The 14,888-nt window shown below is 43.8% G+C and overlaps 1 protein-coding gene and 1 pseudogene across 1 annotated transcript in view; both read right to left on the minus strand.

Annotated features, from left to right (window-relative positions):
• The window catches only part of LOC108296725 (leucine-rich repeat-containing protein 37A3-like), a 43,790-nt gene extending 31,893 nt beyond the window's left edge, over positions 1 to 11,897 (minus strand). Inside the window, exons 1-5 of the mRNA XM_037735154.1 lie at positions 10,400 to 11,897; positions 8,294 to 8,974; positions 7,614 to 8,128; positions 5,641 to 5,712; positions 394 to 465 (exon numbers count right to left, since the gene is read on the minus strand). Of these exons, the coding sequence (XP_037591082.1) occupies positions 394 to 465; positions 5,641 to 5,712; positions 7,614 to 8,128; positions 8,294 to 8,974; positions 10,400 to 11,734 (2,675 nt within the window). The 5' untranslated portion in view covers positions 11,735 to 11,897. The remainder of the gene's footprint in view (positions 1 to 393; positions 466 to 5,640; positions 5,713 to 7,613; positions 8,129 to 8,293; positions 8,975 to 10,399) is intronic.
• Positions 11,898 to 12,159: 262 nt separating this feature from the next.
• Positions 12,160 to 14,888, minus strand: part of LOC108296721 — a 7,362-nt pseudogene continuing 4,633 nt past the window's right edge.

The following is a 14,888-nucleotide window of genomic DNA, read 5'->3' on the forward strand; positions in this document are numbered from 1 at the left end:
AAAAAAAAAAAAAAAAAAAAAAAATGCAAAAACCATTAATTTAATGGGCTATTTATAAATAGACCCTAGATTAGATTTGATCTCTTGGTTGTAGACTGAATATAAGAAGATGGTATGTGAATAGTTATAAAACAAGGTTCATATGAGTGTCAATCACTGCTCAGATTCACCATGTGAATTCTTTTCTGTCTGTATTTTGTCTATCTAATTTAAATATTGAAAATGCATAGGAAATAACTAATGCTACAGATGGGCTAAGACCCTATATAAACTTACAGAATTAAAGAATTTTGTTCCTGGAAGAAATCTTAGAGATTATCTAATTGATCTCCTTATTCATTTTACAGATAATATGACTAAAAACTCATAAATAGGATTAACTAACTAACTTACAAATACTGGAGGGACAGCAGGCCTTCAAATGAATCCTTATGTAATTCAGTCAAATAATTTTCACTGAGAATTCTGGAAAATGAAAAAGTTATTTCTAGATTAAAATGCAAACTACAACTATTTGCTACACAGGACTATCTCCTATATGTGGAGGAAAGCTGGGTAATGGTAATTTCAAGATGGTATCTGCTCTGCTTTCATTAAAACCTTTCCTTACATTTTCATTTTTGTGTCCATCTCTCTCCACCACCACCAGCACACACACAAGCATGCACACACACACAAGCACACCCTACCCACTCTTCCCACCAAATTGTATATTCAATGCCTCCTCTCTAAATCACAAAGTTCCTGTTAGAATCCAACTCTGGGTGGCACCAAGATCAGCAGAACCTCCATTTCCTCCTCTCTTTTCCCAAACCTTATTATGAAAGCCCCACATGAACTATGTCAGGGCTGCAAGTGAAGCCATTCAACATTTTTCCCCATTAAAAAAATTTGAGAACTACAATATGCATAAAGTGCACATAATATAAATGTTGTTTATATTTAATTTCTGAGACAGGGTCTCACTCTGTTGCCCAGACTAGTCTCAAACATCTGGATCAAGTGATCCTCCTGTCTCAGCCTCCCAAAGTGTTGCAATTGCAGATGTGAGCTACCTCACCTGGCCAAATATTCAGTTTAATAATTATAAAGCAGATACCCATGTAACGTCATTAGAAAAGATCACCGCTAGCATCCCAGAAGCCCCCAATGTGCCCCTTTCCAATCATAAACCTCTCTCTAATCCTTATAGGTAACCAGTATCCTGACTTTTGTAATAATTTTCTTGCTTTTAAAATGTAGTTCTGGTCTAGCATGGTGGATCATGACTATCATTCCAGCACTTTGGGAAGTCAAGGTGGGTGAATCACCTGAGGTCAGGAGTTCAAGACCAGCCTGGCCAACATGGTGAAACTCTGTCTCTACTAAAAATACAAAAATCAGCTGGGTGTGGTGGCAGGCACCTGTAATTCCAGCCACCTAGGAGGCTGAGGCAGGAGAATTGCTTAAACCTGGGAGGTGGAGGTTAGAGTGAGCTGAGATTGCACCATAGCACTCCAGCCTGGGTGACAAGAATGAAATTCTGTCTCAAAAAATAAATAAATAAGAAATAAAATGTAGTTCTGGCTAGGCATGGTGGCTCACACTTGTAATTCCAGCACTTTGGGAGGCCAAGAAGGGAGGATTGCTTGAGCTCAGGAGTTCGAGACAAGTCTGAGTAATACAGCAGGACCTCCTCTCTAGAAAAATTTAAAAATTAGTTGGGCATGTTGGCATCACCTATAGTCCCAGCTACTAGAGAGGTTCAGATGGGAGGATCACTTGAGCATGGGAAGTCCAGGCTGCAGTGAGCCGTGTTTGCACCACTGCAGACCCTGTCTCAAAAATAAATAAAATAAAATGAAATGAAATGTATTTTACCTATTATGTGTCAGTCACAAACAACATAGTTTAGCTTTGCCTCTTGAACGTTATGTAAATGAAATCATATTATACATATTATTTTCTGTATCACTTCTTTCACTCAATAATCTGTAGTTTTAAGATGTATGTTGCTGAGGCTGGTTCAAGACCTGTGTTGTGCTTCCAATAAGGTAGTCACTAGCTATATTTGGCTAGTGATAGTGGCTAATGCAATATCTTTAGTGGCTAATGAATCTTTAGATAGTGGCTAATGAATCTTTAATTTCAATCATTTTAATTATTTTTAAATTTCAAAGCTGACACTCAATGCAGTTGTTAGAAAATGTATGTTTGCAAAAATTTGGGCATATGATGCTACTTTTTCAACTGCAAATTTTATGAAATCTAAATATAGATTAAGGTTTTTTGTTTTTTTTTAAGATGGGGTTTCACCATATTGGTCAGGCTGGTCTCGAACTCCTGACCTCAGGTGATCTGCCCACCTCAGCCTCCCAAAGTGCTGGGATTACAGGTGTGAGTGTTTTTGTTTTTGAGATGGAGTTTCGTTCATCAGTCAGGCTGGAGTCCAATGGTGCGATCTTGGCTCACTGCAACCTCCACCTCCTGGGTTCAAGCAATTCTTACACCTCAACCACCCGAGTAGCTGGGATTACGGGTGCCCGCCATCACACCCAGTTAATTTTTGTATTTTTAGAGGAGATGAGGTTTTGCCATATTGGCCAGGCTGGCCTCAAACTTCTGACCTCAGGTGATCCACCTGCCTCAGCTTCCCAGAGTGCTGGGATTACAGGCATGAGCTACCTAACATCCAGCCAGATTAAGTATTATTATTATTATTATTATTAACTTTCTGCCTAGATTTCTCAGCAGAACAGATTAAGTTTTTTTGATAAAAATTTAACAACCAAATTTGGATTTCCGTTAAAAAAAAGTTAGTATCGAAAAAAGAATGTAAACTCCACAATTAATTTTTACACTAATTACATGTAGAAATGATACCACTTTGGATATTTTTAAGACTTAGTATGAAAATAGACTATCTCGTTAATAGCATAATGATAACATGTTGAAAGGATAATATTTTGCATACATGGGTGAAATAAAATATACTAACATGTTTCACCTGTTTCCTTTTTAGTTTTATTTTTTAAGTGACTACCAGAAAAGTTAAAATTATGTATGTAGCTTGCATTAGGTTTCTAATGAATAATGCTGCTGTAGAGTATTCCATTGAATGATTATACTGCAATGTACTGATTCATCTACTGTGGATGGATGCTGAGATTTTTCTAATTTTTACTTACTACAAACAATACTGCTTTGAACATTCTTAATACTTGTATCCTGATAACATTTTTGTCTGAGTTTCTCTAGAATGTACTAATAAGGGTACAAAATTGCTTTCCTAAAAAGTCGTGCTATTTCATGTGGCAGATTGAGAAAATGCCAGGTCTCTACCCATCCAACTGCTACCAAATCCCTAAAAATTATAGAACAGAAATAATTTTAAAATCCACAACCTTAGCTCAAAATGTGGAAGCAGTTCTACAAATGCTCCTTTATCAGAAATACTTGGTTATTGGTTGGGGCAGGGTAGTAGGAGAAGCCAGAGGCACATCAACCCCATATCCTTCTTCCTTGGGCCAGGCAGCAAAGAGTGTCTTCCTCCAGGCAGGAACAATTGTCTGAAAGTGGGCAGCGTCCTGGAACCCTGGAGGAAGGGTGTACACTCACTTACTAGCCATCTCCCACACTTTCCTTATTCTCAGAAGACTCCATCTGGAACACAACCCCCAGAGAATCACACCTCTCCACTAGAGCTAGAAAGCAGAATTGTCTGGTTCTAGTATTTTTTTTTTTTTTTCCTATCAATAAGATATCAGACAAGGGTGGGGGAAACTATTTTAAAGTGACCATAATTCCTCTTCTTAGATTACTATGATTGTCTTTTTTTGTTTTGTTTTGTTTTTGAGACAGAGTCTTACTCTGTTGCCCAGGCTGGAGTGCAGTGGTGCAATCTTGGCTCACTGCAACCTCCACCTCCCAGGTTCAAGCAATTCTCTTGCCTCAGCTTCCCAAGTAGATGGGATCACAGGCACCCACCACCATGCCTGGCTAATTCTTGTATCTTTAGCAGAGATGAGGTTTTGCCATATTGGCTAGGCTAGTCACAAAACTCCTGACCTCAGGTGATCCACTCACCTCGGCCACCCAAGGTTCTGGGATTACAGTTGCGAGCCACTGCGCCCAGCATGTGTTTTATTTTTAATTTAGAATTCACGTATGACTTGTCTATATAATATAATTACATTAGTTCAATGTAAGTTGAACTAATGATGTGACACACAAACTCTTGTGAAAAATATCAGTTACTTCTAATGTAAGCATTTTTTCCAAAATCATTTATGTGTCTAAACTAATTCCTTCTATAAATCAGTAAGAAAATAATAAAACAATTCTACAGGAAAATGAACAAAGGACAGAAAGCTCAGAGAAGAAACACAAATGTTCAATAAACATATAAAGGTATTTAATTAAATTTATGAGTAATCAGAAAAATTCAAATTTAGATAGAATCCCTTTTATTCACCCATAACATCAGCAAAAAGTTGGAGAATGCCCAGTGGTGAAAAAGTGTGGGGAAATCAATGCTGTCGTATTCTACTGACAACAGAGTAAGTTGGCACAACATTTTTGAGGGCAATTACAATTTTATGTCCACATAGTCATAAATACCCCATACCCCAACAATTCCATTTCTAGATATTTATTCTACAGGAATGATTTCCCATGTTCACAAAGAAGCATGTGCAGGGATTTCATTGCAGCAATGGACATAACAGGAAAACTAAACGTAATCTAAACATTCATCAATGGGGGAATTATTAAATAAACTATGATGCGTCCATACTATGGATTATGCAGGAGTTTAAATGAATGGGGTAACCCTCTAAGTGCTGGGAAGGAAAGAAATCTAAGGCATATCATGAAGTGAAAGAATCAAGTTACAAGATGTTACCACTTTTTAAAAACCACACAACAAATCTATTTTGCTTTATGTAAATATGTACGTAGGCAATGGGAAAAAGTCTGGAAGGATATATACTAAATGCAGGGTAGTGTTACCTCAGGGTTCAGGGTGTAGGGCACAAGGAGGGTTTTTGTTACATCTGTTATTTCATTTTTATACATTAAAAATAAAATCATGGGCTGGGGGTGGTGGCTCATGCTTGTAATACCAGCACTTTGGGAGGCCAAGGTGGGAGGATCAGTTGAGCCCAGGAGTTCAAGACCAGCCTAAGCAGCATAGGGAGACCCTGTCTCTACAAAAAATATAAAATTAGGTGGGCGTGCTGGGATGCACTTGTGGTCCAAGATACTTCGGAGGCTGAGGTGGGGGATCTCTTGAGCCTGGGAGGCAGAGGCTGCAGTGAACCGTGATTGTGCCACTGTACTCCAGCCTGGGGAACAAAGTAAGACCCTGTCTCTGGAGAAAAAAAAAAAAGAAAAGAGAGAGAGGAGAAAAAGGGAATATAATCATGTATTATTTGGATGATAAAAAATAAATTTAAAGAGGCCATAAAATGGCCTTTTACTTTAAAGAGAGTTCACCAAATTTAATTCTAAAATAACCATAGGATTGCAATCAACAGAGGTTGATTTGGGGTATGGAGGGGAAATACCTTTTCTCAGAAGTACAGACCTCAAAATTCTGGACCAAGAAGGATCTTACAATGCAGTTAGTTTTTTTGTCATATTTGGAGAGAATATACTCACAGTTTCTCAGTCCAACGGAATGCCTTCCATACCTTTCCATCAATGTAAGAAATATAGTTTCCTTGGAAATTTCTGTAAAGAAACACAGTTTATATCCTTGAATAGGTAGGAAAAGAATGAACAGGATAAGAAAAAGAATCATGGCAACATTGTCAGGGATATTCAGTTACAGAAAATAACACCTGCCTTCTAATTTCCAGAGCTATCAGGTTCTCAGTTTGCACAATTAATCAAGAAATAATGTGGGGCCACTGGCACAAATGATGAGGCGTCTCCCAAAGCTTAACTTCCTATCCGTCCAATCTCTTAGACAGATGATGCCAGTTAATTACTTTGAATGTAAGTATTTCATACAAAAGCACTTATGTGTCTAAACAACTTCTTCTACAAATCAATACAAAAATGGTAAATAATTCAACAGAAAATGGGCAAAAGCTTATCATTATCAACAAATAAGAAGAAAGAAGCCCTATGCCAGGTAACACCAAAGCTTTGGCCCAGTGCCCTCTGCTGAAACATCCTAGGATTTTTCTTTCCACTTCTATTACAACCGATCTGATTTAGCCCCTTCACACTTTACTCTTAGGTTTTGCTAGACCTTTCTATTTGTCTCCCTGAATTAAAGTTTCTCCTCTAGGGCACTCTACATATGGATTCTAAAATAATCCTTTGCATGTCTACACTTGAACATAAAGCAAAAAACAAAATAAAATAATCTTCCTGTTGTAATCATTTCATCTCTCTTGCTTGGAAACTTTCAATGGCTTTCCATATCTCACTATGTAACTTTCAAACTCCTCTAGCTGATAATCAAGGTTTTACATAATCATATCTTCATTGTTCCCTCATGTGATTCTGTGCAGCAAGATTGGTCTACTAAATTCCAACCATACCTGTAGCCATGCCGTTGCCTAGACTATACTCCCATTTTTTCTTTTTCTATTTAACAAATTATAGCTACTCTTTAAGACCCAAGTAAAGTTTTAGCTTATCCATGTAGCTTTCCCTGACCTCCACATCTCAAGGATCACAGATTCTGGTAAATTCTAGCACCGATGTTCTGCATTATCTTTCAGTACTTAATTACATAGACCTCCCTTTTCATGCCTATTCTCTCCCTTCCCCCTATCATTTTCATGTTCTGGAGATGGTAGCATACTTCGCCCTGGGTTGGACACAAAACGAGTGCTACAGATAGAAAGCCAGGGACAAAGATGAGTTCCGGACAAAACTAAAGGACTGAGTAATCATGTTAACAACCAAAACTCCTACATATGCTAGGCACCGATGCAAGTATTTCATGTATTCACTCACCTGAATTTTGCAACAATCCTGTGAAATGGTAACTAGCATAATCTCCAGTTTAAAGATGAGGACGGGCCGGGCATGGTGGCTCACGCCTGTAATCTAAACACTTTGGAGGCCAAGGCGGGTGGATCACCTGAGGTCGGGAGTTCAAGACCAGCCTGACCAACATGGTGAAACCCTGTCTTTAAAATAAAAAATAAATAAATAAAGATGAGGAAACTGAATCACAGAGCAGAATAACTTGCTCTGGGTCACCAAGCTAATAAATGACAGACCTGGGCTCAAACCCAGGCAGCCTGGCTCCAGAATCAACTCTTAAGCACTCAGAGCATCATCACTGAGACGGGGAGAGGGACAGGCTGCTGTAAAGAGGGTGAAGTGAAAATGGGAGGAGAGCAGCGGTTAAGCAATGATGTGATGAGGCTAAATAAAAATGGATAAGAAAACGAGTAAGGGTAAAAGACTAGAGTAAAAGTAAAAGACTGGAGAAGGGGCCTAACAGTAAAGGAGAATGAGGAGAAGGAAGAGTGGACAAGCAAAGGTGGGAGCAGAAAGTCAGCTGTCAGTATGGCTTCGGGAGATAAGGAAGGCCCAGGAAGGCCTCCAGGAAAAGGCTGCCATGTCAGGCAGGACACAGAGGACAATGGAGGAAAGGTGATGCTTACAAGATAGTGAAGGTGCCATTGTAGGTGTTGGGCTCTGGCACAGGCACGTGGCGGAGCTTCTGCTTTGGGCTGAGATCAATACACGACAGCGTCTCATCTCTGCAGGTACAGAGGTCACACATGTTGGTGCTTGCGGAGGCCTGTTCCTCTGGTGCAGTTAAAGCCTTATTTTGGGCGTAAGTTTCAGGCTGCACCAATGAATCCTGAGTAGGTTCTAGTTCAGTAGGTGGACCTGTGACTTCAGTCAGGTTTTGATGCCGAGTCTGAATCTCGTCTGAACGAGGAGCTGTAGTCTTCTCCAGGGATGTAGAATGTCCAGTCTCTGTAGTGGGTTCTGGAGTTATGGCAAGCCCCAGATCCGGAGGCTGGGTTGAGGTCTCCTCTGTGGTTGGAGACAGTTTTACCTCTGTAGTAGGTTCTGTCGTGATGGTAAACTCCAGGTCCAGAGACTGAACTACGACTGAAGTCAGGTTTGAATGCTGAGTCTGACCCTTGTCTGAAGGTGGAAGTGTCACCTCAGGGTGTTTTGGAGGAGGAGCTGTAGTCGTCAGGGCTGTGGAAGGTCCAACCTCTGTAGTGGATTCAGGAGTGATGGTAAGCCCCAGATCCGAAGGTTGAACTGTGAGTTGAGTCAGGTTTGAATGCTGAGCCTGACTCTTGGGTGAAGGTGGAAGTGTCACCTCAGGGTGTTTTGGAGGAGGAGCTGTAGTCGTCAGGGCTGTGGAAGGTTCAACCTCTGTAGTGGATTCAGGAGTGATGGTAAGCCCCAGATCCGAAGGTTGAACTGTGGCTTGAGTCAGGTTTGAATGCTGAGTCTGAACACGGTCTGGATGTGGAAGGGTCACCTTAGGGTGCTTTGAAGGAACTATCGTCTTCTTCACGGGTGTAGAATGTTCAACCTCTATACTGGGTTCTGGAGTTAGGGTAAGTCCCAGGTCCAATGGTTGAACTGTAACGCTGGATGACATTGAATGCTGAGCTTGATCCTGACCTGGTGTTGGAACTGTTACCTCTTGATATACTGGAAACTGGGGTACAACTTTCTTAGGACGCTCAGTTGTGGTCTCCTGCATGGTTGGAAAAAGTTCAACCTCTGTCGTGGATTCTGGAGTGATGGTAAGCCCCAGGTCCAAAGGTTGAACTGTGACACTAGGCGATGTTGAATGCTGACTTTGATCCTGACCTGGTGTTGGAAATGTCACCTCAGAATGAGCTGGAGGTTGAGCTGCAACCTCCTTAGATGGCTCTGGAACCTCAGCTGGGATCACCTGCTGGCTTGAAGGTTCTGCCTCCTTAGGGGGCTCTAGAGCTTGAACTGTGGCTTCCTGCTGGGTTGGAGAAGGTTCTGTCTCCAGAGGGGGCTCTGGAATCTGAGCTGGAACATCCTGCTGAGTTAGGGATGGTTTCAGCTCCTGAGGGAACTCTGGAGGCAAAGATGGGGCCATCTGCTGGATCAGAGAAGGTTCTATCACCATAGGGGGCTCTGAAGACTGAGCAGGGACTGCTTGCTGGACTGGAGAGGATCCTACCTCTTTAGGTGGCTCTAAAAGCTGAGTTGGGACCTGCTGTAGGACAGGAGATGGTTCAACCTTCCCAGGTGGCTCTGATGGCTGAGCTGGTATCTCCTGCTGTGGAGGAGGACTGATCTCTTCCATGGACTTCAGAGGATAACCTGAGGCTTCCCGCTGGGTTGCAGATGGTTCAACCTCTTTAAGGGGCAATGGTGGCTCAGCTGGGAACTCTTGCCCGACTGGAGAGGGTTCTACCTCCTTAGGGGAATCTGGAGTCTGAGCTGTGGCCTCCTGCTGGACTGGAGGTTCAATCTTTTCAGGAGAATGCAGAGGTGGGGAAGGGAGATCAGGCTGGACTAGAGAAAAGTCTGCCCGCTCAGTGGGAATAGGAGGGTTGTCCTGCTGGACTGGAGAAGGTTCAACCTCCATAGTGACTTCTGTAGGTATGGTAAGCTCCAGATCCACATTTTTAACTGTGGTATTAGGCAAAGGTGAATTACTTCTGAATACTGGAGACAGATCTAGAGGTGAAAATACCATCTCATTACTCAATGGACTGAGCTGAGTTGGAGGCTGAGTTGTGGGCTCTTGATGGACTGGAGGAAGTTCATCATTTTCAGGGGTGTTTAGCTGCTGAATGATAATCTCTTGCTGGTCTTTCAAATGTTGAAACTGCTTAGGGGACATTAAGGACTGAGCTGGGACCCCCTGTTGGGTTAAAATTTCAACCTGATTAGTGAGATCTGGAGTCACTGTAACCATGTGATCCACAGGTTTAACAGTGACACTGTGCAATGTTGGAGGCTGAACTTGGTCATGACTTAGAGGAGAAACTGGTACCTCATGATGCTCTGGAGGTTGAGCTACAACTTCATTAGGGAGCTGTGGAGTCAGAGCTGGGGACTTGTGCTGGATTAGAGGAGACTCAACCTCCACAGGGGTCTGTGGATGCTCAGCTGCAGCCTCCTCCTGGGTTGGAGAGGGGTTCTCATCCTTAATAGGTTCTGGAGACTGAACTGAAGTCTCCTGTTGAATTGGCAAAGGTCCAACCTCTTCTAATGACTCTGGAAGCAGAGGTGGGCCCCCACGCTGGGTGGCAGAAAGTTCTACATCCCTAATGGGTCCTGAGAGCTGAGCTGTAGCCTCCTGGTGGATTGGAGAAGTTTCCATCTCTGCAGTAGGTTCTGTTGCTATGGTGAGCTGCACATCTGGAGGCTTAACAGTGACGCTGGGCAAATCTGAATGCTGAGCTTGATGGTGACCTGCAGGTAAAACTGTTATTTCGTGATGTTCTGGAGGCTGTGCTGGGGTCTCCTGCTGGGCTGGAGAAGATTCAAGCTCCCCAGAAAACTCAGAAGGCTGAGCTGGCTGCTCCTGCTCACTGGGGGAAAGTTCAGGCTCCATAGGAGGACCTGGAGGCTCAGTTGGGGTCTCCTCTTGTATAGCAGAAGGTTCCATCTCTTCTGGAGGCTGAGCTGGTGTCTCCTCCTGGGTCTGAGAAGGTTCAAGCTCCCCAGAAGATTCAGAAGGCTGAGCTGGCTGCTCCTGCTCACTGAGGGAAAGTTCAGGCTCCATAGGAGGACCTGGAGGCTCAGTTGGGGCCTCCCGTTGGGTTGCAGAAGATTCTACCTCCTCTAGAGGATGGATTGGGGGCTCCTGCTGGGTTGAAGAAGGTTCCACCTCCTCAGGGAGCTGTGGAAGGCGCGCTGGGGCTTCTTGCTGGTGTGAAGAGGACTGGATCTCTTCAAGGGTCTCTGGATTTTGAGTTTCAGGCTCTAGATGGAATTGAGACAGTCCAACTTGCTCACGGGGCCCTGGAGGGTCATCTGAGTTCACCTGGAGGTCTGGAGGCAGGCTGCCGGGATACAGCATATCCATACTTGAATCTAAATACTCATCCTGCAAAGTTTGTTTCTGATGCTGAGGTTTTGATACAAATCGGTGTGGAATTCCCACAGCCTTAGCAAAGCTCCAATGCTGAGCTAAATCTTTCTTCTGGTTCCTGGGAGAAACTATAAACTCTGTTGCTTTTGAATCCTGACTGTCTAGAGGTGGAACAAGTATTTCATCTGCCTGATGATCTGCAGCCTGATCTAGCTCTGCAGTTTGAACCTTACTTTTGTGGTGACCAGGCTGAACTAGCGTCTGGTTCTGATCCCAGCCGAGCATTGGATCCACCTGTGGGAGCCTTTCTTGCCGAGTCAGCTTGTCATTCAGATCCGGGTGTGCAGATGAGAAGTGCTCGGGCCCCGGGGGCAGCTCTCCATCTGAATCTGTGTCCAGGAATGGAACCAAATTCTCAGTCGATTCCTGGGGCGGAGCTGACCTCTTGGAGGAAGCAGAGGACCCCAGGTAATCAAAGCCCCCCGCGTCCGCCGAGGGAGTAAGCGCATGGAGAGATTCCCATGGGAGATCGGAGGAGCCGGAAGACCAGGGCTCAGTAGGCCCCAGGGGGTTAGAAGTCAGCTGGAGCGGGTCCTTGACCCTCTCCAGAGGCTGAGACTCCTGGACTAGTAGCCACAATAGTTGCCACGTGAGGAGGGGCCATGGGGCCCAGAGACGTAGGCGGGACATGATAAGCACTGGCGCCGCGCATTGAGCAGGAACCATTCTGGCAGCCCCTAGAGGCTGGCGTCCCTGACAAGCACGCGCCCCGCCCCGTCCTTTATGACACCTTTATTTACACTACCTTTATTAGGCTTGGGTCCAGATCTGCTCCATGTCACCAGGGCAATCTTATGTCACAATCCCGCCCAAGCCCCCCTTCCCACCCCGCCCCGCCTGAATGGATCTGGACCCCGCCGGAACAGATCTGCTCCATGTCACCAAGGCGATCTTATGTCACAATCCCGCCCAAGCCCACCTTCCCCCCTCTCCTCTCCCCTTAGCTAGGAAGGATTTGGGCTGCAGACCCGGGTGGGTCCCAGGACTCCAGCAGCCTGGTGGGGTGGGGTGGGGTGGAGTGGGGTGGGGTGGGGACACGGCAGAGCTTCCCAGGGAAGTTACAGGACCTTGCCTCAGGATATTCAGAAGCGCTAGCCCAGTTCTGGCAGCCTGAACTCTTCCTCCTCCAAGGTGAAATCTGAGAATACTCCTCCTTCCAGGGAGAGCAAGTGACCTGCAAAATGTGTGCCAGTTAGGGTGGCAGGCAGAACGCACATTACAGTCATTTTTCCAAAATGTTGCCATTTTCGCTAAACTTTCTATATCTTTTGTTGCATGTTTGATAATTGATTCACGACCCTATTGGGTAGGGGCCGCCAGGGAATAAGCAAGGACTCCAAATTTTCTGTAGGAGGGGTGTTGGGGGTGGGGAATTCAGTCTGGGAGAGAAGGCTTCAATCCGAGTGAAGAACCCTTTGCACTAGCCTGGGAGGAGGCTGAACTGTCATCCTGCCTTGACTTACCACATTACCCTAGAAGTTACAGTGCCACCCTTCAGAGGTCTACCCTGTGTGCACACATGGAGAGGAGGCTTAGGTTGTTAAGTCAGCATGTTAAATAAGTTCCTGAAATGTGACTATAAACTAGAACCCAGCTGACTTCCCCCACAGCCATTCTTACCTATATTATTACTGACTGATTGGCATAATTACCAGTGTGTAAACTCCAAGAAGGTGCTTCATCTTATTCCAGTGCCTAGCATAGGCATATGGTGCATAGTGATGGTTTTAAAAATTGAAGTGGGGCCAGGCACCGTGACTCACATCTGTAATCCCAGAACTTTAGGAGGCCAAGGTGGGCAGATCACTGAGGTCAGAAGTTCAAGACCAGCCTGACCAACATGGTGAAACTCCATCTCTACTAAAGATACAAAATTAGCCAGGCATTGTGGCACATGCCTGTAATCCCAGCTACTCAGGAGACTAAGGCAGAAGAATCACTTGAACCCAGGAGGCGGAGGTTGCAGTGGGGTGAGATCATTCCATTGCACTCTAGCCTGGGTGACAGAGACTCATCTCAAAAAAACAAAATAAAATAAAATAAAATAAAATAAAATGGAAGGGATTCCAAGATTTGCCTCATTTAGGGATGGACCTATTGTTATAATCAGATTTCTGAAATCATTGCTGACTTCCTCTCACATTCCACAGGAAGCTAGATTTCTTAAAGCTTGAAGTCTCCTTGGTGGGTTTTATTTAAATTAAAATAATTATTTTGGCCGGGCATGGTGGCTCACACCTGTAATCTCAGCACTTTGGGAGGCCGAGGTGGATGGATCACCTGAGGTCAGGAGTTTGAGACCAGCCTGGCCGAGACAGTGAAACCCCGTCTCTACTAAAAATACAAAAATTAGCTGGGCATGGTGGCAGGTGCCTGTAATCTAGCTACTCGGGATGCTGAGGCACATGAATCGCTTGAACCCAGAAGTCGGAGTTGCAGTGAGCCGACATCAAGCCACTGCACTCCAGCCTGGGTGATAGAATGAAGGTTTGTCTCAAAAATATACATATTATTATTTTACAGGGAAACACTTCAAAACACTTTGTAACTTTGGGATGAAAATTAAATAAAACACTCTAACCCCAAATTTAGTTCCCACTGAAATGAAATATTTGCTCCTTTAAAAAAAGCATTCCATATATAGTAAATAATAACTTAGGTGATTTCACCATTGTGCTAACATCAAAGCATTTACTTACACAAACCTAGGTGGTATAGCCTACAGCACACCTAGGCTCTATGGTATGGCCTATGACTCCTAGGCTACAAACCTGTACTGTATGTTACTGTACTGAATCCTGAAGGTAATTGTAACACAATGGCAGGTATTTGTGTATGTAAACATGGAAAAGGCATAGTAAAAATACTGTATAAAAGATAAAAATGGGGGCTGGGCACAGTGGCTCACACCTGTAATCCCACCACTTTGGTGGCTCACACATGTAATCCCACCTGAGGTGGGTGGATCACCTGAGGTCAGGAGTTCAAGACTAGCCTGGCCAACATGGCGAAAACCTGTCTCTACTAAAAATACAAAAATTAGCTGAGTGTGGTGGCAGATGTCTGTAATCCCAGCTACTCAGAAGGCTGAGGTAGGAGAATCGCTTGAACTCGGGAGGTGGAGTTTGCAGTGAGCTGAGATCGTCACACTGCACTCCAGCCTGGGAGAGAGCGAGACTCCATCTCAAAGAAAAAAAAAAAAAGATAAAAATGGTATACTTGTACAGGGATCGCTCCATTATACTCTTATGGAACCACCATCATATATATGGTCTATTGTTAACCGAATTTTACAGCACATGATTGAGAATGATTTACAGAAAGATCTTCAGCAAAATATCCCCCACCCAAGATATATGGGAGATGTTGAGATTCAAGTAATAAGCCATATTTGAAAGGCATTATAGTTTTTGAAAGCTGTGGCACAATCATTCTTAAGGCCAGTTACCTTGTCCCCATATCTCTGGGATCCTGTTTGAAGGGAGTTCTAAAAAGGTCTGTGTTCAAGCAGCCCAGCATCCCTAACTCCTGGGGTGGGGGGGAGACTAACCCCTCTCGTGTGTCCACAACTAGAGTAATACAGCCCTCAGTTCTCTCTCCAAACTTCAAATAAGGGGTCAGAGCCAAGGGTCAAGAGTTCAAGAAAAGCCTTAGAAATACCCTGCACTCAGAAGCAGTTTCAGAGTTTCACATTTTCCCAAGAATGAAACAAATTATCCTCCAAATTCTGCTGCTTGCTTTGAATTGTGGTGACACTGGCTATGTTACCCTACCCTTGATTTTTTTTTTTTTTTTTTTTTTTAAGATATGGTCTCTGTCA

The sequence above is a fragment of the Cebus imitator genome, unplaced genomic scaffold (genome assembly GCF_001604975.1).
Source record: "Cebus imitator isolate Cc_AM_T3 unplaced genomic scaffold, Cebus_imitator-1.0 Scaffold735, whole genome shotgun sequence".
Classification (NCBI taxonomy): Eukaryota; Metazoa; Chordata; class Mammalia; order Primates; family Cebidae; genus Cebus; species Cebus imitator.